Source organism: Chenopodium quinoa, unplaced genomic scaffold, assembly GCF_001683475.1.
Source record: "Chenopodium quinoa cultivar QQ74 unplaced genomic scaffold, ASM168347v1, whole genome shotgun sequence".
NCBI classification, from domain to species: Eukaryota; Viridiplantae; Streptophyta; class Magnoliopsida; order Caryophyllales; family Amaranthaceae; genus Chenopodium; species Chenopodium quinoa.
The window spans coordinates 708,598-735,480 of NW_018743051.1; the positions used below are offsets into that span (position 1 = coordinate 708,598).

Genomic DNA, 26,883 nt, shown 5'->3' on the forward strand with positions numbered 1-26,883 from the left:
CCATTAATAAATTCATTATCCCCAATACTCTGCATTATTCTCTCTCCTCTCTCTCTTCCAACAAACTTCCAAATTTTCAACCACATTCAACCTCAAATTACAATAAGGTTGTTTTTAGGATGATCTCTCATAGAGTTTCGCTTCCTTTGATCTATATTTCTCAGTCTGTAATTGATTTTTCATTTTATCAAATTTCGAACCCTAACATTCTTAAATTGTTTTTTTTTTTTGGTGCTACATTCTTAAATTGTGATATTTCGCTCTCAAAATTTTCTGATTTAGGTTTCTAATTGGTATTCCGATCAAATTTCCGAGCCTTCATAACTTTGGATTTAGAGAACGAGTGAAGTATCAGTCGAAAAATCAGGTATTTTTTTCCATTTTAAAATCAAATTTTCATTTTTATGTATAAAAATTACCCTTTTTACCCACAAAAGTTACCCTTTTATCTATAAAAGTTACCCTTTTTAGCCACAAAAGTTACCCTTTTTATCTATAAAAGTAACCCTTTTTACCCACAAAAGTTACCCTTTTCGTGCATAAAAGTTACCTTTTCTACCCACAAAAGTTACCCTTTTTACCCACAAAAATTACCATTTTTATCTATAAAAGTTACCCTTTTTACCCACAAAAATTACCATTTTTATCTATAAAAGTTACCCTTTTACCCACAAAAGTTACCTTTTTTATGTATAAAAGTTACCATTTTTATCTATAAAAGTTACCCTTTTTACCCACAAAAGTTACCCTTTTCGTGCATAAAAGTTACCTTTTCTACCCACAAAAGGTACCCTTTTTATACATAAAAGTTACCCTTTTTATACATAAAAGTTACCCTTTTGCCCATGGAAGGTACCCTTTTCATGCATAAAAGTTACCCTTTTTTTCTTCTTCTGCTTCCTTTGCAACGTTTCTTCTTTTCTCAACATCTTTCTTTTTCTTTGCAATTGCAGCCTTTTTTCAATTGCATTAACATAATCAACATTTTGAAAAAATCATGAAAAATTTATAAAACACACCTTCATCTTCTAACGACTTCTTTGTACTCTTCTTCTTCACCATTGTACATAGAATCAAATAAAAAACAAAGAATAAAAACAAAATAAAAAAACCTAAAAATCGAAGAATCAAAACAACTAAAACAAACAAAAATCTCATAAAATTAAGTAAACAAACTTAAATTTGCAAATAACAACTTCATAAGTGAAAGAGAAGAGAGATAATCGTTGTGGAAGAAACATAAACCAGGTTGAATAGAGATAGAATTGCCAATTGAGGAAGAAAGAAGAGAGAGAAAGAACTTTCTGAATGAATGAGAAAGAGAGAGAAAATATTGGTTTAATACTCTAATGTTAATTCTAATTTAAATGGTTTAAGCTAAATGAATACTCTAATCTATCACGGGTCACGAAGAGATAGATCGAGAACACTTTGAACATTGCCCAACAATTAGAGACCATAGTATTGTGTATCATTTTGGAGTAAAGAATAAGATGTAGTATGTCATTTTTCTATGTCTGAATGAAATGGAGGATCATCAATTTATAGTGGAGCACTCCACCCCAAAGAAGCAACCCCTCACGATTATTATGCAATCACCCAAAATCAAGGAGTATCAATAATCCAATACCTCCCTTAAAATGAGTGAACAAATCAATTGCTTATTATGAACCTAGACTACTCAATACTCACTGGAAAACATGCATACCCCAAAGTCAAAGAGTATCAAATTACCTCCCTTTAATTATGCATGTCTATCATTTAGCTTCTAACTTTGTAGAGTATCAATAAGCTAGCAAACGGTTAGAGAGAAAATGGTGATAATCAAAGTCAACTGATTGATATTAATTAAGGCAATCAACCAAATTTGAGTTTTGATCTTTTGAAGCAAAATTGATGAACCTAGTCTTGGAGTTGTACTATAGGAATAAGAGAATAACTCCAACAACCAACGCCGCACAATCTGTATACATAGCAATCCTCTTGAAGCCCTTAGCTAGTGCCCATGTTAGAGCTCCCAAACAAGCTTTAGCTTCTGCACAAAATGCTGTCTCCACAATCCCATAGCTTCCCCCTCCATCATAGACTATATCCCTATTGTTCCCTGCAAAAACATTGAAGTTGTTCCCTACATTGTTGTATGTTTCTTCTTACCATAGCCACGCTACCAACTTCATGTCTAAAGACTCTGCCATTCCTAGTCACCCATAAACTCCATAGAGTAATGATAAGAGCACTATTGATTCCATCCTTGCTATATAACAACAGAATTTGACTCTAAATCCACTCCTTTACAGGAGTACGTGTCATCAATTACATTAACATTAGAGATAAAACTAGTATCACCCCATGTTTCCTGTGCTATCTTACAAACTCTAAAAATATGATGCATCGGTTCTGTCTCTCCACATACATCACAAGAAACATCCAGGTCTATTCCTCTATTTGAGAGGTTCTCTTTTACAGCAATACCCCCATGATAAATTTTCCATTTTTGAGGTATGTTCAAACGCCATATTATTTTGAAGAAACTGCCTTGTTCCTCATTGACTTGATTGGAATCACTACTTTCTTGCTCCTTTTTTTTTAGGTATTTATAACCTGATTTGAGAGTGTTTGGTGAGATAATGATAGAGGTAATGTTTAGGTAACTTTTGTCAAACGTTAAAAATAGTAGCGTTTAGAAGTAGCAGGTAGCGTTTGGCAAACTTTTATTACCTTTTAAACAATTTTTATATGAATTTTGATATATTTTATTAGTATTGCAACTGCTACTTTTGCCAAACACTTACACTATCAACCGCTAATTTGACAACTAGCCTCTACCACTACTAATTGACCGCTACCCGCTACTCGGCTACTAAAAGCTACCTGCTACTCGGCTACTAAAAGCTACCCGCTACCGCTACTTTTGCCAAACAGGAGGTAGATGACAAGTTTATTTTACAAACTGAGAGGTAGTCAAAATCAAAACATGTTATTAAAATATGAATGAAATTAAAACATAACAAAAAAAAGAATGTATATTAATCAATTGGAAATTTTGCAAAAAAAAAAAAAACCACTTTTTATAAGAAATTTTTTTATAAGACTACCTTATAAATATTATTTTCCAATGACATACTTTAATCAATTTTTTTTTTTTTGAAATGACATACCTTTGGTCGGAAAAGAGGGTTTGACCTTGTTGACCTGACCACGTGTGAAACACGTGACCTCTTAAAACCATTCCTGGTTAGTTAACAAGGAATTTATCTCAGGTAATCAATGAAGTTAGTTTTTTTTATGGTAATTTTTGAAATGTCATCAAATTCACAACTCACCTAAAAAGAAAAAAATCAAAATAAAAAGAAATTATATTATGTGTAGGAAGATACTTTGGTCTAGCAAACAACCATTAAATAAATAAAAAATTAAAATTAAAACAACCTTAAATAAAAAGTGGAGGGATGGTCTGCTTGTATGATTAGAGATATTTTACATAAAATTACCATAAATACATAACCTCTTAATTACTCTACTATTATGTACTTTAATGTTACTTATTTTTAGGAAACTAATTATTCTATACTATGCATGTTTTTCCTTCCACTCCAAAACTTTTATTATTTATAAATATCAAACATTATATTACATGCACTTTATAATCTATCAAAATATAATTCAACAAATAAACCTTACTATCAAATTATAATCAATGACCATTACAAAATATATATTGTTACAATATGTAAAGTGTTAATTATTAATGTCTAATTTATCTCCGCTAAAAAGATAAACTAATCGTTCATTTTAACGGGTTTTTTCATTGTCCAAGCTTTGAGATGCTCGACAATCATAACATTTGTACCATTATTAAAAACATGTAAATGAGTTTTATTCATTACTGCTAAGTTGGGATAAACTCTTATACTATACATGTTTTTCCTCCCGCTCCAAAACTTTCCACAACGGAGTGATCAATTTGCACAAAATTGAACTAAATAAGTTGAAAATTAAATAGACTATATATATACCATTTTTATATGAAAATAAAGAGTAATACTTACCAAGCTTCTAAGTGAGATTTTATTTTCAAGACTCAAATCTATGTCTACAAAACCACCAAATGTTGGTTTGTATAATAATCCCTTTTCCGTTGAAGAACTTTTGAAAACATACAATTACATTAATGTTAGCTCACAATAATTAATAAATAATACTTTATTATATAAATAATAATATAACAGTTGTAAAAAAAAATAAAACAAAATAAATACCTTGAGCCTTCAGAGCACATAAGAACTACATGTTTATTGTTTTGGGCCTTGAAAACTCGAAAAAATATAGGAGTGTACTCCTCCAAATTATCTGAAGCAAGTGTTAAAAGCCCAAATGGTCCAACTCCACCTCTCACATTTGATCCCATTTGGATGCACAAATCTTGGGGATCTACCCAATTAGAATTAAATATATCCGCCTTTTCTAAATTTGGGATCTTGAATGTTACCTCAACATCAGCCTACGTAAATAATTGAGTTTGAGTTATCACATTTTCAATATTATTTTAAATGTAATATTTCGGATAAACGATAAATGCTCGTATACCTGAACCGTAGTTATCCCTTTAATTTCAAACCGATTCCCTGATTTAAGTGGACGATTGTTTAGCTCAACTTTGTTAGCCCTTAATCTTTCCACTTCCTCAACCGGCCATTGTACCAATTGTTTTCCCTTTGGATCTAGCCATATCGATCTTGGTATAGCCTAAGATAATGTTAAATTGTCAAAAAAAAAAATACAAAAAATAGTCGTATATAAATATATACTCCCTCTGTCCCAAAAAGAACGACCCATTTGGGTTGATTACGCGGGTATTAAGGAAGTTAAGTAAAAAGAAGTAAAAGTATATTGGAAAGATAAATTTACATGGGGTTTGTAAAAAAATAGAGAGAGAAAGTAATAAAATAATATGGAAAATCAAATTTTTATATAGGGAAGCTAATTTTGCACAAATATTGTTGCAAATTGGTGGTGTTTTAATGCAAATGGGTCATTTTCTTGGGACAAAGTTTTGGCCAAATGGGTCATTTTGTTTTGGGACGGAGGTAGTATAATTGAAACATGTAAAACTTTAATAGGGCGTTTGACAAACCCAAAACAAAAGCAATTTAATTTCTCGAGTTAATATTATTTATAAATATATAAGTATTATTTAATGAACCATTGCTATAGTTTTTAAATTTAAAAAATATAATTTGATTTAACAAAAACCTATGAACAGTCGTTAAATCAAACGAAAAAAATAGAAATATATATATATATATAGGAATAATGATTTTACCTGAATTCCGGCCCAACCTTTGAGGGCAGTAATGTCTGGGGTCCAAGACTCATTAGATCAACCCCACAAAATCCTACGACCCGTTTGAGAATCAAAGAATGTCTTTGAGGCATAAAAATTACCATAATCAAATCTTAACCCATTCCAACCATCAATTTTAGCATTATCTGGAACATATCTACCTTTATTTGCATCATACTTTCCAATTGTATAGTACTCAAATCTTGTTACATCAAGACTAACCTTAAGCACATGTTTCACATTTGAGCCCGTTGTTGAAGTGTCCAACCCATTTTTACCTCGGGTCGAAACCGGAAAAAAATCAGGACATTCCCACATACCCGTATTTGGGGCCGAATGTAATGGGTGTTTAGCCTTGGTCCATTTTTTAAAATCTCTACTCTTATACAAATAGGCCATCCCCCTATGCTTCCTCCTACTACCCACCACAATGTGCCAATACCCTTGGGACCACCATGCAGTGGTCAGGTCCCGAAATAACGACGTGTTTACGTCCGAGGTTGGGGTAATGATCGGGTTGTAATTGGATTTGACCCATTTTCGAAGATATGGGTCGGATAAATTGGCTGGAATTGCAACATTTTGGACTTGTACACTAGTAGCGGTAAGACCCGTATAGAGTATAACAGGACGATTACCGGGTAGGATCGTAGCTGATCCGGACCATACCCCGTTTATGTCAAAGGGCTTTGACTCGTGCAATGCGGGTTCAAGGGCTTCCCAGTTGATTAAGTCCCTTGACACTGAGTGAGCCCAAACAATGTTGCCCCATGTAGATCCCCACGGATTGTACTGGTAAAATAGATGGTACAAACCCTTGTAATACATAGGTCCTGTTCCAATGATAATAATCAATAAATAATTATTTAAAAATTAAGGGTTAACACATAAAATGTAATCTAAGTTAAAATTACCATTTGGATCTGTTTTAGAATTGCACCGTTGCATTGTAAAATTGCATCACCAAGAAAAAAAAATTGGTTAGTGAACAAGTCAAAACAGGTACAAAAAGTAATTAGATTACAAGGTTACCAAATGAGCATACATGCTTAGCTTTTGTTACATACTACGTAAAAGATTTGTAAATTTACACCACGACATAATTGTTATGTATGATTTTAAAGAATTTTAAATTATGTGAAGTATAAATTTCATACTTTCTCCGTTCTTTTTTTATTGCATCATAAGGGATTTCACGCTTGCCAATGCATTACCTACGAGAAGCCCTTCTAACCGTAAAAACTCCTACCCAAGCCATCCCTTCTTCTCTTGAAGATTTTTACTTTTTTTTTTAACTTTTTTTTTTCTCAAGTCATTGAAATTAAGGTCTGGGTTTTGTTGCGTGGGGGTGGGTAGAGTAGAGGGGTTCCGACGGTGGGGATGCGAGTTACGGCGGTGGGGATGGGGAGGATAGGCTACCGGAGGTTGGGGGTTAGGGTAGTCATTGGGAGTTGGCTGGTTCTTTTTTTTTTTTAATTATTTTGATCAAAAAATTTTAAAAGATTTTTCTTTTTGACCAATTATGTAGTAACACGTGTCACTGAAATTTTAAAAAATAATTTAATAATAATTTACCTAAAGTACATGTTACTGATCACAAGGGACCAATAGAATAAGGTCCCCTATACCGGTGGGATTATTAATAGCGAACCGGCCAAAAGTGAAGTTATTAGAATCAATTTTTCTATATTTAAAATGTATTCCTCAATTTTTCAGAAACAATAATTTTAACAATTTACGATGACTAGTTAAGCTCTTGAAGAGTTATATGGACTAAAATTAATTCATGTCATGTTCCATAAAAAAAAAAATATTAACAAAAAATTATCCATGCCATGTAGGTTAGATGCACATAAATATTAAACAGAGACGAAGTATATAAAAAGTAGAAAATAATTGGACGTGGGGAAAGTACTTCTTGGAAGCTTTTTAGAATCTTGACCTTTTTATTTTATTTAATTTTTTTTACTTTTTATTCTATTCCTATTTTTATAATTTTTTTTTTGGTGCATACGAGGGGCAAAGCCCCGGAAAAAAGAAACAAAAAAAAAAACAGAAATTAAGGGGGAACAAAACGTGACAAAGCCACACCTACGACATCATCATGTAAAATTCTCCCTAAAGCTAAAGGGGGGACTTGAATCAACTCGATGCGGTTGTTCTGCAAAACTCCTTGGTTGGCTAACCAATCGGCTGCTCTATTAGCTTCACGGTATATATGATGAACTTCAAAATGCCAGTTGTTATCTTCTAGGATCTTCTGCATTTTGCAATGCTATGAACAGCTTCGCCTATATACTGATTTTCGTTTTTCAGGGTTTGCACTAACGCTTGGCTATCAAGTTGAATTTGTATATATCTTGGCTCCATTCTAGCTGCCAACTCTAGCCCATACTCTAAAGCTTTAACCTCAGCCATGAAAGCATTGCAATTACCCAGTCTTAGAGAGAAGGCATAGGCTAACTTCCCTGTGCAATCCCTGATAAGCCCACCTCCTCCAGCTGGCCCAGGGGCCCCCTTCGCTGCTCCATCTGTATTAAGCACCAGCCAACCCACAGGTGGAGCTAACCATCGAATCAAAGCCTCAACCCTCTGACCAGAAGTTGCATTTGGATTCTGCTCCCCATCACCTAGAACTCTCCAAGTTTCTTCAAATCTTGCCAATAGGAAAGTTCTTATGTCAATCGGATTCTCATCCCCTTTATCAAAAGCTACATTGCACCTCCACTTCCAAATCCACCATATAGCTAGTGCAAAGTATGATGGCCAAATTTCGGGGGACATTTCATTTCTTTCCTGCACTTTTATATTATGAATAATTCATCCCTTAAGTCCCCCTGATCTGAAGTTAGCAGCATTCGCAGGGCCACCAACCTGCTTCCAAATTTCCCTTGCTGCTCTACAGTCACGAAGCACATGAGCCATGGTCTCATCATGTTCCGGGCACACTTTGCACTTAGGGTCATTTGTCAAGTCTCTTTTGAATCGATTGACATTGTGCATTAGCCTGTCATGTAAAATGAGCCACAAGAGCACCTTTACTCTTTGTAGCACACGAAGGTTCCACACCAACTCCCAGCTACCATCAGCAGGGGCATCATCATCTCCACGAATTATTTTTATAGCAGATTTAATTGTAAATCTGCCTTTTAAGCTTCCCCCCCAATACAAAAGGTCACCCATCGAGGGGTCATCTCGTACTTGATGAGCTAGAATCTCCTTTCCATCCATTGATAGAGTCCCACATCTCTTCAACCGTTGCCCCATCTATCTCTTGAGGGATTGTATTTATCACAAGATCACGAAGAGGCCTCGAGGTTGCCCAAGTGTGATCCCAAAAAAGAGTACGAACACCATTTTCAACAGCTACCCGAGCTCCCTTATTTATGATTTTTGCATTTTCAGTGATTCCACGCCAAACATTTGACATGTTAGCCTTGGATTCAAACATATCAAGGTCACACCTCCCCTTACAATACTTAGCACGAACAACACTAGACCATAAAGAGTGTGGTTCGGTGAGAAGACGCCATCCCAATTTTGTGAGGAATGCTGAATTTACATCCCTCGCAGACCTCATTCCTAGTCCACCTTTCTCTTTGGAGAGTTGCAAAGTCTCCCACGAAATCAGGTGAATTTTTCTTTTTTCCTCGTTACCACCCCAAATAAAACGACGCATCTTTTTATCAAGTTCATCACATATGGTTCTCGGGATTTTTGCCGATTGCATAGCATACGAGCTAATGGGCGAGATTGATGATTTGGCCAAGGTAATACGACCAGCTAAAGACAAGTACTTCGACTTCCAACCCGACAAACGCCTATCCACCTTCTCACACAGATAGGAAAAAGTGTCCCTAGTTACTCTGCTTGTAATGGTGGGCATGCCTAGATACATGCCCAAGTCTTCTGTCAATTCCATTTGCAAGGTATTTGAGACAGCTGACTTCAAGGCATCATCCATATTTTGAGAAAAGAAGACACGAGACTTGGAATTACTGACCTTCTGCCCAGATGCTGCACAAAAACTAGTCAAGCATTTTTGAATAATTTTAGCTTGATCGATGCTTGCCTCCGCGAATAATATAATATCATCTGTGAAGCACAGATTAGACAATTTAGGACCATTTCTGCTTGCTCGGATCGTCCGCCATTCATTTTTTATGATTGAGTCTTCGATGACATGGTTAAGTCTCTCCATACAAAGAACAAAAATGTATGGAGACAAGGGATCCCCTTGGCGAATACCTCTTCCCGGATTGAAAGATTGCGTGGGTTCCCCGTTCCATAAGACTTTCATTGACGAGGTAGTGATGCATTCCATTATTACTTCAATTATCACCGGAGGGAATTTGATTTCGAGTAGGGTATCATGAATAAACTCCCAACGCAGCCTGTCATACGCCTTCTCGAAATCTATTTTTATTGCCATTAAACCAGTAGCACCTTGTTTATTCTTCATTGTGTGCAAAACCTCTTGGACAATCACTATATTGTCCGTAATTTGTCTTCCGGGGACAAAGCTTGTTTGGGTACAGGAAGTAAGGTGGGGCATCATTGGTTTAATTCGGTTGACAATAGACTTTGTAATGATTTTGTAAATAACATTGCATAGACTAATCGGCCGGAATTGAGAAGGAAGCTCCGGGGCATCCACCTTAGGAATAAGGACAATAAAGGTGTCGTTAATATTATCAGGAAGGCCTTTGCCTGCTAAGACTTTGAGTGCAACTTCATAAACATTATTTGCAACAAGATCCCAATGCTTACGAAAGAAAAGTACTTGAAAACCATTGGGTCCGGGGGCCTTGAGTGCCCCCATCTCTTCAATGACTTTGTCTATTTCACACCGAGTAAAAGGACGAGATAGAGCATTCCAGTCCCTAGTAGTAAACTCCGGGAAAATATCAGTTGGAAGAATACCATGTTCAAGTTCACCCTCGGCCTTAAACAAATGTTGGAAATAATTCACAATTGTATTTTGAATTTTGTCCTTATCATGAATCCAGTCATCATCAGGTTTTTCCTTGATTGCATTGATCTTATTTCTCCATCTCCGAGTGATAGTACTTAGGTGGAAAAAGGTAGTATTTTTATCCCCTTCTCGCAGCCAGTCGACCCTTGATTTTTGGTACCATAACAGTTCCTCCTGCTCAAGAACCTCATCTAATTCTTTTCTCAGCTTTGCTTCCAGTTTTATCATATCTCTTTATTTCTGTTCAGAGAGGGATTTCTGTACCCCTGCTATTCGAGCAAGGAGGATGCGTTTCTTTCTGAATATGTTGTGGAAGACTGACTGATTCCAGTCTTGGAGCTCTGCTGCTATTTTTTGTAAATGGGGGATCAAAGGCGCATCCTTATCCCACTTCTCTTCGATAAATTCTCGAAATTTTTCGTGTGTCATCCAAGCAGCCTGGAATCTAAATGGTTTGTTTATATTCGAGATAGGAGCAAAACCATTAGGGGATATCAAAACCGGGCAGTGATCAGACCTTACAGCAGGAAGGTTCTTTGAGGCAGCATTTGCAAATTTAAGGCTCCATTCACCATTACACAAAGCCCTATCAAGCCTTGCACTTGTTCTAGTTGAAATAGAATTCCCCCTAGCCCACGTATGGGAAGGGTCGTTGAACTCCACTTCTAACAACTCCATATCTTGAACCCATTCATTGAAAAGAGCCATTCTACGTGTAGTCTCATGGCAGCTCGAGCTTCTCTCCCAAGCAAAACGGGTCTCATTAAAATCCCCTGCTAATAGCCAGGGTTTACTATGTTGATTAGCAAAATTTTGTAATTCTTGCCATAATTCATTACGTTTGGTCGGGTCCGGACTAGCATAAACCGCAGTGAAGTACCATGGGGTCTCACCCACTCTTTTAATATCCATTGTAATATATTGTCTATGTTTAACTATAGGCTCAACTGATACTAGTTCTGATTTCCAGTATACCCATATTCCACCACTAAAACCATGAGCATCCACTCTCGTATGCCCTGTATAACCAAGAATTGAGGCTATTTTTTCCGCTTGTTGTCCCCCCATATGAGTTTCAACCAAAGCGAAAACATTAGGCTTATTAACCTTTATTACTTCTTTTAAAGCATAGATAAATTCTTTACTACCCGCCCCTTGTACGTTCCATACCATACAAGTTATGGGAGAGCTATTAGGAGCTAGATTAGGAATGCTATCTTCTATAGACATAGGAATATTATTTAGGGAACTTACATAAGCACCTCGAATAAGGTTTAGAACCCTGTTAACTTCAACTGGCACCTTCAAGGTCCATACTTGTTCCATCGGTTTCGGGCTTGGTTCCTCCCAAGACTCGATGTTCACCTCCATCACATGTATCAGGGGGTTTGCTATGCCCAAATAGGGCATCTCCATTGGTTGTCCAACACATAGTGTCTTCTCCGGGGGAATTGATAATTTGATCACATTCGGCATTGGGGGAAGCATTAGTGGTGGACTTTGGTGCTGCATCATTAACAACTTCTTGTGGTTCTTCTTGGGTTGCTTCTTCAGGGATTTGTTTTTTGTAGGACGCGATACTAGGTTGTTGGTTTTCTTTGCCGACGCTAATAGGCTTATGGGTTACTTGTTTATTCACCTTCAAGTTGGTAATAGGAGTCAAAGGGGAATAAGGAAGTTCTTTTGACTTGCTAGCATTCTGGGAATCTTTTTTGTTTTTATTTTTGTTAACCGAAGGATTTTTTTGTTGATTAAAAATATCTTTTCCATAAGTAAAAGATAAATTATTTTGTATATTCTCTAGTGGATTTTGAGAATTATCCCCTAGATTGGTAGTTGCCATATACTTATCTTGCTGAGTTGGAGATCTTTTTTCAGAGAATTCATCATCTTGATTCTTAATCTCATTATTATTAACAACTTCCTTATTATTTGCTCTTTCTATATCTTCTTGAGAGACCTCCACATTGAGCGCTGTAAACCAAGATCCTCCACTACTCTTGCCATTATTCTCGGTTGCAGTATCTTTGCGTTGACCTGGCTCCATTGAAATTCCATTGATACCCTTGCTAGTGTTTTGCCCTGCTTTATCCGGTTTGGAAATTTTTCTCCGGCCAGGCTTCTTGACTAACATCTAATCACCATACTCATCTTTTTCCTCCGGCCTAATCACTGGAGGGGGGGCAGGCACTTCACAGGCAGTATTGTCAAGCTGCTTGTTCCCCTCATCCACCACCATGTTGTCAATCGAAGTGGTAGGTGCACATTGATCTGCATCATGACCCATTCTTCCACACTTGTAGAAAACCATCTTTATTCCTTCGTATTGAATTCTCCATATCTTTCCTTTTAGCCAGAACTTTGCTAGTAAAGGTTTGGCAAGGTCGATTTCTACACTCAGCCGAGTGAATTGACCTCTCTCAGCAGAAGCTGTGGATTTATCCACTCGGACTACCTTCCCAATCTTAGAACCAATTTTTTTCAAAAATTCCTTGTCAAAATACTCAACACTCAGATTCGGTATTCTAACCCAAACAGTCAAAACACTGATAGATGCCTCCTCAGGGATGAAATTTGGCGTCCATTTCCTAATTGTGAGATATTTGTCATCAATTAGCCAAGGACCCTGGGTCAAGACATAATTGTAATCATCTGCATTGGAAAACCTTGCAATGAAATATTTAGAACCAATGTCAGTGAGGTTCATATCTCCTTTTAATTGCCATTTTCTCTTGAGTTTTTTCATCAAACCCATGTATCCAAGGCTTCCATCGAACATTCTTATTATAAGAGTGTTCCACCAAGGCCTTCGCATTGCTTTCTTCTCCTCTTTTGTTAGCAGAATTACAGGGCATCGCTCAGAGTCCACTATACCTTCTGGTGCTTCATCATCATCCGAGACTTCTTCCTCATCATCCAACTCAATACAAACCTCATTAGCACAAACCTCATTAGCACTCTGGTTGGCTATTTGAGTGTCTCTTAACAAGTCCCGAAAGGACCTCGGAGTTGCAGCAGCGCCTTTAGGATTAGCTTGAAAATTTTGAAAGTTCTGACCCCCAGACACAGGGGAGTCATCAGATCCATTTCCTCCATTGACACATTCCATGGAGTTATCCCTATTAGCAGAGCCCTTACCAAAAATGTATTGTGTGATTTTTCTTTTTGGTTTTTTATTAGATCTGATCAATTGATCAACCATTTGAGGGGGGTTTGGAGGAGCTTGGTTCGCAGACATTGGAGATATATCTCTTTTTAATTTTCGAATTTGTATCCTCCTTTTTTAGTTTATTTTCCTATTTTTATACATAATCGAGTATAATTTGTAATCTAATCGAATGTAGTCGATTTTATCTATGATACTAGATTAGATTCCGTGTCATGCACGGTTTTTCAATCTTTATTTCGGAGATAATTTAAAATCTGTTTTTTTTTTATCTCAAATCAATCTACTTTTTTTTTTTATCTTTTTTGAATACATATTATATTGCTTTCTTCTATTTTGAACCTTGATACCATTTTTATTTATTTCAAATATGAAAATTTTTCATTCACCAACTATGTTAAGTTGACAAATATACATTCATGATTTTTTTTTACTATAAATAATCATTATAGATTAAAAAGTACTTACTAATATAAGAATTTATTTATAAAAAAGATATGGTTAGATATTTAAGTTTATAATTTATAAATATATTATTCTACGAGTTTTTTTTCCTAAATTTTAAATTAAATATTTTGCGTATATTTTCTATTAATTTTTTAAAAATTTAATTTTTGTAAAAAATAATAATACTAAGGACACACTAGAAAATGACACGTGTCATTGCTGGTGTGTCTTTTAGTATATTATATTATATTATTGATGATTATTGATTATTGATAGGAACATTATGCAAATTAGAAACATTATTCATCAACGATTAATATCTCTAAGCTAACGATCAATAAACTCTAATTATTAATAAGTAAAAATTATTAAAAATATATGTATATAGTATTTTGTATGTATTAACTATATTTTATCATAATAAATGACAAAATGTAATCAAAGTAAAATTTCTCATTAGTGTCAAAATTAAAACATGTTAACTAAAAAGAAGGAAGAAAGAATCAATCAATAACATAATACTAAACACAGACACTGGAAATGACACATGTCACTTCCTGGTGTCGTTTTTTCCCTCCAAAAAACACTTCCAAATAAAAAAAATGTTAACTTAATTTTATATCTTTTTTATTGACAACGTATTTAAGACAATAAAATTATAAAATGCATATATTTAGTTCATACATTATAATAGAAATTAAAGATTCTTATTACTAATATTAATATTATTTGAGATATTTTTATATTATATTACAATCACATGGATTTAATTTATAGTACCGAAAAAAAAAATTACGTTATATTGTATCAAATTGAATTTAACACATAAATCTGTAACTATAATAATATATTATTATAATAAAGGTGATACCAAGAATGACATATGTCATCTCCTTTTAAAAAAAATTGCGCAAATAATATATATATATATATATATATATATATATATATATATATATATATATATATATTCCAAACCTTCTCCATTACTATTAGGTAATTGTATTCTATTTATACACATTCAACAAAAACTTACTTGTATTTGTTTATTTAATATACTATGCAATAATATTTTCATTCCTTTATATGAAGTATAACTTTGTAGCGTAATCCATAATTATTTTATTAGTCATATATGCATGTAATACTCTCACTATTTTCTTTAGTATGATATAATTTTTTTTTGTTTTGTAATTACGACTTTTTTATCTTATTTTGCAATTTGATAATTATTATAATAATTAAATTTAGTTTTAAACTAATAATAAATAGTGAAAATTACCGCGCATGGCACAGAACCTAATCCAGTGTAATATTAATTGGTGATAAAACAACCTCGTCTGTTGAGAAAAAAAATATATGTAGTATATATCTCTATTAGGATCTGTTCTCTTCAGATTAATTTCAGTTCAGCTACAATCAGTTCAGCTCAGTTCAGTTTCTAATTTCCTTCTCTCATAAATAATTCATTGAGCTCTATTCAATTCAGTTTAGTTCAGCACAGCTCAGTTAAGTAAATCAGAGCAGGCCAGTACTCTATATTTTTTCACTTTTTAAATTTTTTTTCATAAATATTCATCACTACTTGCTAGCTGGAATTTATTTGGTGCAAAAAAAAAAAAGGAATGATTGGATCATATCCAACACCCTAGCTATAAAAAAAAAAAATTTTCATTTTACACAAAAACGGTCAAAATACAGCTAGCTAGTTATCAAATACTTTTACACAACTATTACAATCAGGTAATTAAACCAGCTAATTTAGCGAGTTAAACCAAAATTACCAAATAAGATCTAATTGAGGAAAGGTAAAGAAATGACCTTCTATAGAGCCTTCCACGTCAAGAAATGATGGATGCTAAAGAAAAAGAAGCATAGGTAAGTGTCAAAACCATAACCTAAACTTGGTAAAAACATTTTAATAGTTCATTAGAATTGATTTAGCCAGATTTCACATAAAGGAGCAACTAGAATCATATGGTTTGGGATCCAACACATCTTTCCCATCCAACATTGCAAATTTAATTTACAGATCTCTAGCTTTTTCTATGTTACTTAGCTTAGATGAGTAAATATTGACACTAAAATGGGCACATTCGAGTTTTTTTTTTTTTTTTTTTTTTGACACGAGCTTATTAAAACTAAGTAATATGCGCGAAAAAGATAGAAAAGTAGCATTGACATAAATTGCAAGGATGTGAGCAGTTGTACGTAATAACAAATGGGTGGCTAAACACTTCAAAGAAGGTAGATTTCCTTTCAATTGAGTAAGCTATGCATAGAGATGGAAATTCAGCCAACTTACTTGTCACATATAGACCTTTTCGTAGTCTTAGCGTAGTGATTTAACCAAAGGTTGTGTTAGATCATCATATGATTGTTAAATTGGAATTGTTCCCTGAGCATGAAATTGTATAACGTAAATTTATAATAACACTACTTATTTTAACACGGTAATTATAAAAATAATTAAAATGGAATACCTTTGTTTTAGGTTAAATGTAACAGTTTGATTGACACATTTGTCAATGCACAAGTTTAATCATAAAAGAAAAAGAAAAAGTTCATATATTAGTATACGTACATATAAATGAATCTTAAAATGTCATATGGACTAAAATTTGTGTTCGACATAACTTTGATTTACAAAAAAATCGTATATTACTATGATTACTAATTTCTCTAAAGCATATTGATGAATTAGCCAAGGGAATCCAGCCGCGAAGAAGCAGGGCCATCTTACGGAGTATAAACATTCTATTGTCTAACCTATGGTGCATTTTGTAATGGAAAAAACTTGGTAAATCCATCGTATTAGTTGCCTGCTCTATTAACTTTAGTAGTAGAAGATGAAAGTCATCTGGAAGAATTTGATATATAGTTTATTAGTAATGGTTTTATCAGGAATTTATATGCTTAATAATAGAACTTAGTGTTGATGTAGACTTATTAGGTGATTAGCTTCCTGTAGATTGTGCATATGATTAATTTTACACATATTGTTCTCCCAACGCGTAATAGTTTATCAGGGTTATCTAGCAATTGAGTAGATGAATAGATGTTGCATTTTCACCCGTAATTGGACCAAACTTCGGGTTTGTTTTTAAGCTAACCCTGCCATCAGTACCATGATACCCTTACATTTACTCAATCAAAACCATCGAGTTTGTACCTTCTGCCCTAATTAACCAGTAGCATAATCTTCATTAAGAGTTTGCAGAATTCGAATATTAACAGATAGAACACAAACCAATCAGTCATAAAGGAGTGCAAATATTGAACATTCTGCAAAACAAGGAATTTTTCATTGCTGTAGTTGCAACATTTTTTTCTTAATGGGACAAAGCAGACATGTCAACAGCTCTGCAATAATGATAAGACTAATTGCTTTCCCAATAAATTTGTTTAAACCAAAGTAGTTTGTATCTTACAACACGTTCATATTCAACAATATGGCTATCTGAGTGAACAACTTCATTGCAATACAATTCACCCTGTGATCTACACTATATATAAGTTGTTAAATTCCAAGATGGAATTTATTCAACGCATTGCATCAGTGCCACAGCTCAGCCCCTTAGCTACAGAAATTAGAAAACAGAAATGTGTTTCACTATGCTTCTGGCAATAACAATAACAGCATACATGGAAGTTACATATATATTTAGCAAAATGCACCACACCCCATCATTGCCAAAATTTTCAGTTCCGTTCTACTAAGGGTGAACGTGGTATGAGAGATGGTTTTACTTCTTTATCTTCCACAGACTCATAAGGGTGATTTTCTCGAAATTCTTCTAAAAGAGTATCCATTGGCATGGTGCACAAGGCCTCAATAGTGCCCTTGCTTGGAACATCTGTCTCACATCTTACTGGTGTCGCCCCAGTTGGTTCATAATCCTGAGAAAACATGAATTTTTATTATCAGAATAGTCACTTGGCCAGCAATCTAAATTCTGAGAGCATTTAATATCAAAATCATCATGCCCAATGATTATATTCAAAATTGTTCTTACCAACAACTTTCAGTTATACAACTAATAAACAACTCTTCCTAGGTATTTCATATGGTGTTATTCAATTCTTAATCCGGATTCAACACCGCAGCAGGTGGTTTAACCTGACAGTTTTAAGAGCGTGGCTATAAGCTATATCCTTACCATATATCTCTGCTGGAAAGTCGTCTGTGCCTCATTTTCAATACGTACAACCTGCCCAGCATGATCCTCCCTGAAAACTTCAAGGTTCTCTACCTGAGTTTTGACAGATGAACATATACCCGACATTTCTCCATTTTGCATCTCCGATAATCCTGTGAAAAAATAATTTGAGAATTGAACAAAGATATCATCCCAGTGTTTTTTTTAAGCACACAAGGTGACTGAAAAAAAAGAGACTACCAATATCCAAATGTACAAAGCAAACACAAAACCACCAGATTTTTACAAAGAAATGTGTATAACCAAAATAAAGATGATTTCAAGTGTTTCTGTGAGGATGAAAGTCACAGTTTTACTTCCAAACATTCTATCAGATCACCCATAAGCTAACTTCAACCAAACCAACCATAGGAATTGAGCATTGATTCTTATAGCATCAATTTATCAACTGTATGGCACCTTCATTATAGAAGAAGACTAAAACTGAATTCCCAAAGTGACTGATTTCACTTCCATCTAGTACATCAAAATTTAGAAACATACAGAAAGCATTATCTAGTACATCAAGAGGAGCAATTTTCTCCAAAATCATTCCAAAAGCCTAGAGAAGTGAATTTAGGCGTACCAACTTTCCTCAAATCTATATTTTTATAATTGCAAGCTGCAGTCCCTATAAATTTGGGAGAGAAAGTACCATTAACTCTCTCATTTCTTAGAGCAAAAGCAAAAAACTTTTTCTCCATCTTCAATCCACAATGTCCAACTACCTCCTACATCATATATCCCTCTCCAACTGTCTACTGTAGTTTCAAATAAGGCTATAGTTCATCTTCCAAAAAGGTGCAGAAACCTAAGTTTGTTAAATGCAGTATATTACACACACCAAATTCTAGAGATTATACTTTATTCTCTTTTAATGTGTATATTCATATCACCTTTTGATATATTCTGTTTTATATGTAATTATCCTATTGTTTTCCCAGGCCATTATCAAAATAAATTTAGTCACTGTTTCCCTTACATGTTTTGTCTGTTATTCCCTTAATATTCATTAAATATTATTAAATTTTCACCAAATATATTAACTGGTAGGAAATAAGAGAGTAAGCCACCATAAAGATCCAATTTACAGTATCAAACTTAAAAAATAAGTGTCTAAAAAGATTCATTCGTCTTCACAATATAAAAACGTTGAGCACGGTAGATATTAATTACTGTCATCAATCAATATTAACAAGACTCTCAGTAAGATCATAACCATAACAGAAAACTTACTATCTAGATCGTGCACAATATCTTCACTGCATTTAGCTGCATCTTGACCAGCTGCAACCCTTGCAGAATCAACTTCTGAATCATGCTGCTCATGGCTTTCTACCATGCTCCTGCACATAGGTATTATGATATATGACATAGTATCATAGACAAAGTAAACTGGTTGGCTCAATAGTGATTCTCTTAATTAAAATTGCTATGCAGAATCATGACTACCAGAGCATGCAATCTGCAGCAGCATCTGGAGGTTTTTATGAATTATACTATCCAAAAAACTTGTCGGCATTTGTAACCAAACACTGACCTCACTAAAGAAATCATTGTTGAAGCTTGATTACTGCATTTCTCATTTACAGACTCATGAGTTGTCTTCAACTGCTTGGAAGCCGTCTCAGCCGTGCTCACACTAAATTTTATAAAAGAATAAGAGAAACGTCAGCAAATATTTATGTGCAAGATGAAACCAATAAAAATAATATACAAATGAGAAGTTACTAAACGAAACAATTCCACAATGAACACATGCATGACCATTGTTGATCAGAAGACCAACCATTTCTGTAAAAGCAACTCCATGCTACAATGTTGAGCTGCAGAGTAATCAGCATTATCATTCGTATTACTCTCAGCCTGCATCGAGAATGTCTGCCATTTTCTTTTTGCATCAGTTGTGAATCCCTCCAAAGATGAAACATGCTCATCCAAGTAAACTTTGTTTGCAATAGCAGTCTCTCGGAGATCAATGAGTCTTGCATCAACCTGCATGGTCATTTCTTAGAATTTTATCAAAATAACAAAACAGTAAGACATGAGTTGAAACCACAAAGTGACCCACATACCATCTCCTTCTGACGACGAATGTGGCTGGTTACTAAATCAGTCACTTCAGCTAGAAGCTTTTCAGCATCAGATCTAGATTGTTCCTACAAATAGACCCACAAAACACCATAAACAACAACAAAATCATAATGTATTACTTACGCGCACAAAAATAAAAGCAACAGACCTCAAATGCTTTCTGGAATTCAGAAATACTATTTATCTGAATCTTTTCAATCTGAGATGCATGAACACCAAGCTTGCTTGATTCTTCAGTCATCTTTTGCAAATAAATATTTATGAACTCTGCAATCCCCTTCATGTGCTCAATGCTATCATGAAACCTCTGCATTTTCACACACAAAAAAATATATAAAATAAACTCCTTTCTGATCCCTCCAAACAAATGCATAGAAGTGCAAATGCCCATTTAAACAGTGACAGATTCAGATTTAAGTACTCAAAAGAAGTAATTACTATCTAAATAAGAGAATGCTCCTCATAGTTCATGAGTTAAAAACACCAACCTGACGCAGTTCCCGAGCAAAAAGTGCCATTTCCCCTTGGTGGCTTGCAAGAGTTGCTTGAAGATCATCATATACAGACATTGCTTTGCCATCCTCAATCTCTAGAAACTAATACCCCAAAAAAAAATTAGAGGCTGAAAAGCCAATTGTTCATGTTAAACGCGCTTAAATTGAGTAATCATCATGAAGTGAATATCTTTTAACAAATGCTAGTTGATGCTTGATTAGAACCCAGTAATCAAGTTAAAAGTAACAGGGTTACCACATAAAAATTAAGGACCAAATACATAGGTAAGCATTCCAAAAAAATCTGAACATTGGTTTTCCTAACATACCTCTTCAATAGACCTAGTATTGGAAGAAGCTAGAGAAGCCATCTCCTCCAAATTAGCATCAGTGCCTGCTTTGTGCAATCGAACAACATTTTGTAGGGCATCAACATGGGAAATATACAGAGTCTTTGAAGCCACCACTTTTTTCTTCAAATCAGTCACAGCCTGCAGACAAAATCCGTGCAAAAATAATATATATAAAGGTTAATGTTGAGATCATATCATGTAAGAACTAAGAAAGCCATAGGTCATCAAACATTAGACAACACATGCAGGATCTAGACTTTAAAAACAAGTTCAACCATAACTGAATCTGAGTACCTACCACATTATGGTTATCAATCATTGAATGGCAGAGCTTATCAATACTTTGTAGGTTTTCATTTTGTTGAGACATTGAAGAAGCTACTGTACTGCAAAGGGAACCAAGTCGCTTTAAAAGCTCAGTTTGGTAATTTTCCACCACTGACTTGTTATCAGCATTCAACTGGTCCTCTCTATCTGTTCCTCAAAGAGAAATCATTTTAGATATCAAAATATGATGTGCATGTAGATATCAAATATGAACAATCAAATAACATAAATAAGCTTCATACCAATTTTAGAATGTAGTGAGGCATTATCTTGAAGGGATTTCTCCAAGTCTGAGCGCAACTCACAAGCTTGATGAGTCAATGCTCTCTCTGTTTAGATCATGACAGAAAATTTTTGGTGATCAGAACACCCAGCAACACCAGCCAACAATAGATCTAAATAAATTTCAAACACTGTTCAACCTGCTTTTTTCTGCTCGGATATTATAAAATCTTTTTCTTTAAGCGTGTATTTACTTTTCTTCAGTTCCTCTTCAGTGCCAGTTAGCAATTTTCTAGTGAGACTCAAGTCTTTCTGCAAAGATGACATTGCCTGTCAAAATTTCGCATGGCACATAAACAACAGCATACTATAGGCAGTAGCAACGTGCATCACCTGTGTTGAATCAAGCTTTCGACTCAAGTCAGAGCATTCTTGAACTTGAGCAGCATATCTTCCTTGCAAATCCTCAACTTGCTATTTCAATGGCAAATCACAATTAACACTACAATAAGTTTAACAAGTACCAGGTTTCAAAAAAAAAAAAGGTTAAACAAGTACCAATTCTCAATTCAAAGAAGTATCATACCTTCTGCTGGTTCTCAATTGTGACTCCCATCTGCTCAATCTGATCAGCCATTGTCTACATGTGCAGAAAAACAAATAAAATATTTAAAATTAGCGATATTTTGTATGAATATGAAGACTATGTATGCATAGTGAAGCCGAAAAACAAACTACACAATGATGTAAACATACTTGAAAACAAGGAAATTCTATGTTCTTAACTGTAGCACAGTCAGACAAGGCAAGGCCATAAGGACGAGGAGGATGTTAATACCTTTCGTTCAGTTTCTTCTTGGTAGTAACGATCTTTTGGAATATATACTCCATTCTTTTCTCGTGCAGCATAAACCTCTAAAAGAAGGTTACAGGTTCAGCTGAACATTTCAAAAAGGATGAATAATTCACATCACTTAGAGACAAAAGTTTCTCACCTCCCTTCAGTCTCTCAATTTCACCATAGAGATCTTTTATCAGTGTTGATTTCATCATTTTTTGATTGATCTGTATAATATTTACACATTAATGCTATCATCTAAGGTAAATTTCTAGAGCACAGAGTAGTAACTAAACGAAAAGTAATAACCAAACTACAAAATTAAATATTAAAAAATGAACATACACCACAAAAATAAAACAGAATCACTATACAGTTTGAAGTACTTGAAATATTTGGATCATCTATTACATATAGACTGGAATATTAGTGAACCAACCTCTGGCTTGTTCTTGATATGCTTAGCTCTGTGTGCATAGTCCAAAGTGCTTAAGGTCTCCTCAAGACAATGGACGGCTGGTGATACTGTTGCTATGATGCATGTCTTTGTCCGTCCACCAAGCGAATCACGCAATAATCTTGTGAGTTTGCTATCCCTATACATTCCCATTATTGAAAGGTTAGTTTTAATGACTGATAATTAAAAGTTATACATAAACTAGTCAAATCACTGACCTGTAGGGAATATGTCCAAGATGCTCTACCAGAGCATTGATAACTCGCCCTAGTGTGAGTAGACTTTTGTTAATCTCTCCAGCTTCTCTTGCACGACCCTAAATAAAGAGTAAGATCAGCACAGTAAGTCATTACTGGATGTCAATTTAAATTAAGATCGTATTTTAAACATGTCCAGGACTAGCATTACAGTGGCATGTCAGCAAAATGTAAATGAAAGATATCACATAAAGCATCAGACCTCGCGAGCCCCAGACCGAGAAATATTCTCTGATCCAGCTAAATCAACCAAATTAAGTTTTCCACATTTGATGAGCTCTTCCCCTTCTGGTGTTGCTTCTTTAATGTGTATAGTGATAGAAAACAAAGAATGTGATCGACTGAAAAATAACAATTAAACAATGAGTCCTTCTTCCCATCCTTCTGTCTTAATTTTCTTTAACTGGTTGTTGGGTATATAGATAAGGGCTGGAAAATGATGAACACATAACAGGTAAAGTAAAGTTTGATCAAAGACCTTGATTGTTTATTAAGAAGAGTTTCAGCAGTGCGACGTTTGGCTGATCCCCTTTCAAGTAGGGTAAAGATCTCACTAGCACTGGTGACAATTTCCTCTTCCAACCCCCTGACCAGCACTCCTCCTTTACCATCCTCCATAAGAGGCAGCTGCTTCTTCTGCCTATCCTCCAAAGCAGCTTTCGAAATTTCTTCTGGTGCTAATAAATCAGTAATTTCTTCATTATACAACTCCAAAAAAGTCACCTTTACACTATACTCAGCATTCTGACTCTCCAATGTATCAAATATCTGCTTGATAGCTCTAGGTATGACTCCTGCTCCAATGGGAAGCTCTCCATTCGGACCACTCTGTCACGTTTAGCAAGGTAAATCAACCAACCATTCAGTAACAAAGATTCAATGCCAAGGACCTCATCAACAAACAGTAGAAGTTCATGTACCTTGTTTTTTTTACAGTCACCTTCCATTGTATATGTTTTACCTGTACCAGTTTGACCATACGCGAAAATGGTACAATTAAATCCCTCTAGAACTTCATTCACTATGGGGGTAATTGCTTGATCATATAGTTCTCTTTGCTGGGATGTTGGACCAAATACCTGCAAACACACCCCCACCAATCAAATTCGACGCAGCCTACTAGGGTTTTCATGAATTTTACTCATTCCCAAGCATATCAGGATTATCAATAAACATTCCACATTAGCCAAAATTCACACATTGAATTTATTGTTTTATCAAATCGGATTCATTTTGACATTTGATTAAGCAATTAAACACCATGTCTTGATAAACTAAACAACATCATTGGATCACTTCCTTAGATTACTTCTAAATCAGCACAATTGTACACCACTATCACAGTGTCACTAACCCTAACTAAGCTAACCAGTTTCGATTCCGAATTCGAAACAACAATTATTATAAATTCAAAGCGGCATTCTTGTGGAAACTATCACTTCCCCTAGTTTAAATTAAACAAACATTCAAAATAATTGTAACAATTTTGAAATAAATCAATTGAAAACCCTTGATAAATGAAATTAAATTACCTTGTCAAAAGCGAAAACCCTATCAAAATGTTTGCCAGCAATATTCTGAGAAACAGCAACTTCCCTCTGATAATCATTACAAGTAACAACTTGCGGCGCATTATTCCGCAGCTCTTCATCGCTAAACGGCCTGTAATTAAATCACTCCCAAATAAAACCCAAAAATCCTCATCAATTTTCAATCCCACACTAATTGAAAAACCCTAATCACAAATTTCCAAAACCCTAAATCCCATTACAAATAACACTCAAAAATCCATCAAAAATTCGTAAAATCAAAAGCATTAGTATTACCTGCAACGAAGAATGACTTGAACATTAACCCCTTTCTCCTTATTCGACATTTTTGTTGCTCAAATTTCTCTTCAAATGTTGAAGAGAAAGAGAAAAAGATGAAGATCTGCAAATTTTTGAATGAATTTGTAAGTAAGATTTTCTCTCTCTAAAAGTTTGAAGTGTAGAAAAAGAGGAGAGAGAGAGAAGCGGGATGAAGGAGAAATTTGAAATTTGGAGGTGCGCTCCTCGTTAATTGTAAAGCTTATTTGGATTTTTGCGTTTTGAGTTTTTTATTTTTTTTGGATCTAATGGTTGGAATTTAACGATTGGATTTGAAAGAAAATGGACGGTGATGATTTAATGAGATGAGGGAGTCTTTTTTTTTTTTTTTTTTTTTTGGTTTTTTAATTATTAATTTGAATTTTATAGACGTTGGCCCAAGTATGAATTGGATTAAGCCACTAGGGTTTTTAACATTGTGATATTTGGCCCATGTTACATCAAGGATCAAATAATTTTCCAACATTTCACAAGCTTTGTGTTTCTTCCCATGAAATAGAATGTTATTGTCTGAATTTTTTAAGGAAAAATTGATAAAAATAATCCTAACTTTCGCTGGTTTACTCAAAATAATCCCAACTTTGGATTATTTTTAAATAATCCGAACTTCGGGGGTTATTTGCTCAAAATAGTCCCATGTAACAGGTAACCTGTTTAACAGGTTTTTTTTTGTTTAAGATACACATGTCATCTCAAGATTAGTCGAAAAAACAAAAAAAAAAACCCAAAAACAACCACATCCACCACCAATGTAACTTTCCGACGGCTACCTCCTCCCACCACCCAAGTACTTCGATCCCCCCTCCCCTAATCGCTGCCTCGACCAGAACCCCCCTCCCCCGCGCCGACTCTGGCGCTGCCGCTCCCCCAACCCAACCACCAAGACCCCAACCCGAAAGCCTCCTCTCTCAAACCCGAAACACCTAAAATAACCGCAACCCCCACCGCACAAACCCCCTAATTGGCCCTCTCCGACCCTCAAATGCCTAATTGTTAGGGTTTCGAGGGTAGGGGATGGCCGTTTGGAGGATTTTACGATGGGATTGGGCGTTTTTAAGAATTCGAGTTGTGATAAGGGTGGTTTTGGGGTCGGATTTAGGCGATTTAAGGGGTACAGAAGGGCAACGCCGGCGCCAACACGTTGGAGGAAGGATCTGGGCTCCGACGCGGGAGGTTTTTCGGCGGCGACGGAGGTGGGGGTTCCGGGAAGGTCAAGGCTGGTGGTGGGGATGGTGGTTGGGTGTGGGGCTGGGTTTTTGTTATATTATTTAAGTTTTTTTTAAAGTGTTTTTTATTTTTTTTTCAACCATTCATGTGGTGACACATGTCAGTGTCACCGTAAACCTGTTATAACAGGTTGGTGACCGATTAGGTCCATTTTGAGCGAATGACCCCTAAAGTTCGGATTATTTAAAAATAATAAAAATTTGGGATTATTTTGAGCGAACCGGAGAAAGTTGGGATTATTTTTATCAATTTTTCCTTTTTTTAAAGTCTATTATAGTCTTGTTTGAATATTTTTTTTTTTATCTGAATTACTTGTTTGATTTAACTAAACTTTAACTTTAATTTTAAAGTTGTGTTTTCTTTTGTCAAGGATCGTATACGAAAGAAGATACAAGGTTGGAAGGAAAGACTGCTTTCCAGAGCCGGAAAAGAGGTGATTTTGAAATCGGTCATCCAAGCGATTCCAACGTACCTCATGGGTGTCTATAAATTCCCTTTATCCCTTAATTCGGAAATTCATTCAATGATGGCCCGATTTTGGTGGGGATCGAATTATAAAGAGCATAAAATACACTGGAAGAGCTGGGAATTTTTATGTCAACCCAAATGGCTCGG

The 26,883-nt window shown here is 35.0% G+C and overlaps 2 protein-coding genes and 1 pseudogene across 2 annotated transcripts; all 3 read right to left on the minus strand.

Annotated features, from left to right (window-relative positions):
* Positions 1–3,779: 3,779 nt before the first annotated feature.
* On the minus strand, positions 3,780–6,172 carry LOC110730955 (annotated as a pseudogene).
* A 4,381-nt stretch (positions 6,173–10,553) lies between these two features.
* On the minus strand, positions 10,554–11,549 carry LOC110731050. Its single transcript, XM_021910902.1, has one exon. The coding sequence runs from the start codon at positions 11,547–11,549 to the stop codon at positions 10,554–10,556; it is 996 nt and encodes a 331-aa protein (XP_021766594.1).
* A 5,758-nt stretch (positions 11,550–17,307) lies between these two features.
* LOC110730990 (kinesin-like protein KIN-5C) lies at positions 17,308–26,497 on the minus strand. Its single transcript, XM_021910842.1, has 23 exons — positions 25,000–26,497; positions 24,706–24,835; positions 24,094–24,252; positions 23,652–24,001; positions 23,376–23,514; positions 23,135–23,232; positions 22,899–23,055; positions 22,617–22,686; positions 22,460–22,536; positions 22,208–22,261; positions 22,015–22,095; positions 21,822–21,933; positions 21,642–21,728; positions 21,371–21,546; positions 21,049–21,210; positions 20,714–20,821; positions 20,374–20,532; positions 20,207–20,290; positions 19,921–20,126; positions 19,672–19,773; positions 19,368–19,477; positions 18,093–18,244; positions 17,308–17,832 (listed from the first exon to the last, which is right to left on the minus strand). The coding sequence occupies exons 1-23, from the start codon at positions 25,047–25,049 to the stop codon at positions 17,635–17,637; spliced, it is 3,021 nt and encodes a 1,006-aa protein (XP_021766534.1). The 5' UTR covers positions 25,050–26,497; the 3' UTR covers positions 17,308–17,634.
* Between the last annotated feature and the right edge of the window lie 386 nt (positions 26,498–26,883).

What these genes read in the sequence shown, in the direction of transcription:
- LOC110731050 (XM_021910902.1), bottom strand. Translation starts at nt 11,549, where the DNA reads ATGTCTATAGAAGATAGCATTCCTAATCTAGCTCCTAATAGCTCTCCC.
- LOC110730990 (XM_021910842.1), bottom strand. Translation starts at nt 25,049, where the DNA reads ATGTCGAATAAGGAGAAAGGGGTTAATGTTCAAGTCATTCTTCGTTGC. An exon ending in TTCGTCGTCAGAAGGAGATG is followed by an intron (nt 20,127 to 20,206) that starts GTATGTGGGTCA and finishes ATGACCATGCAG; the next exon opens with GTTGATGCAAGACTCATTGA. An exon ending in CTTTCCAGCAGAGATATATG is followed by an intron (nt 17,833 to 18,092) that starts GTAAGGATATAG and finishes ATGTTTTCTCAG; the next exon opens with GATTATGAACCAACTGGGGC.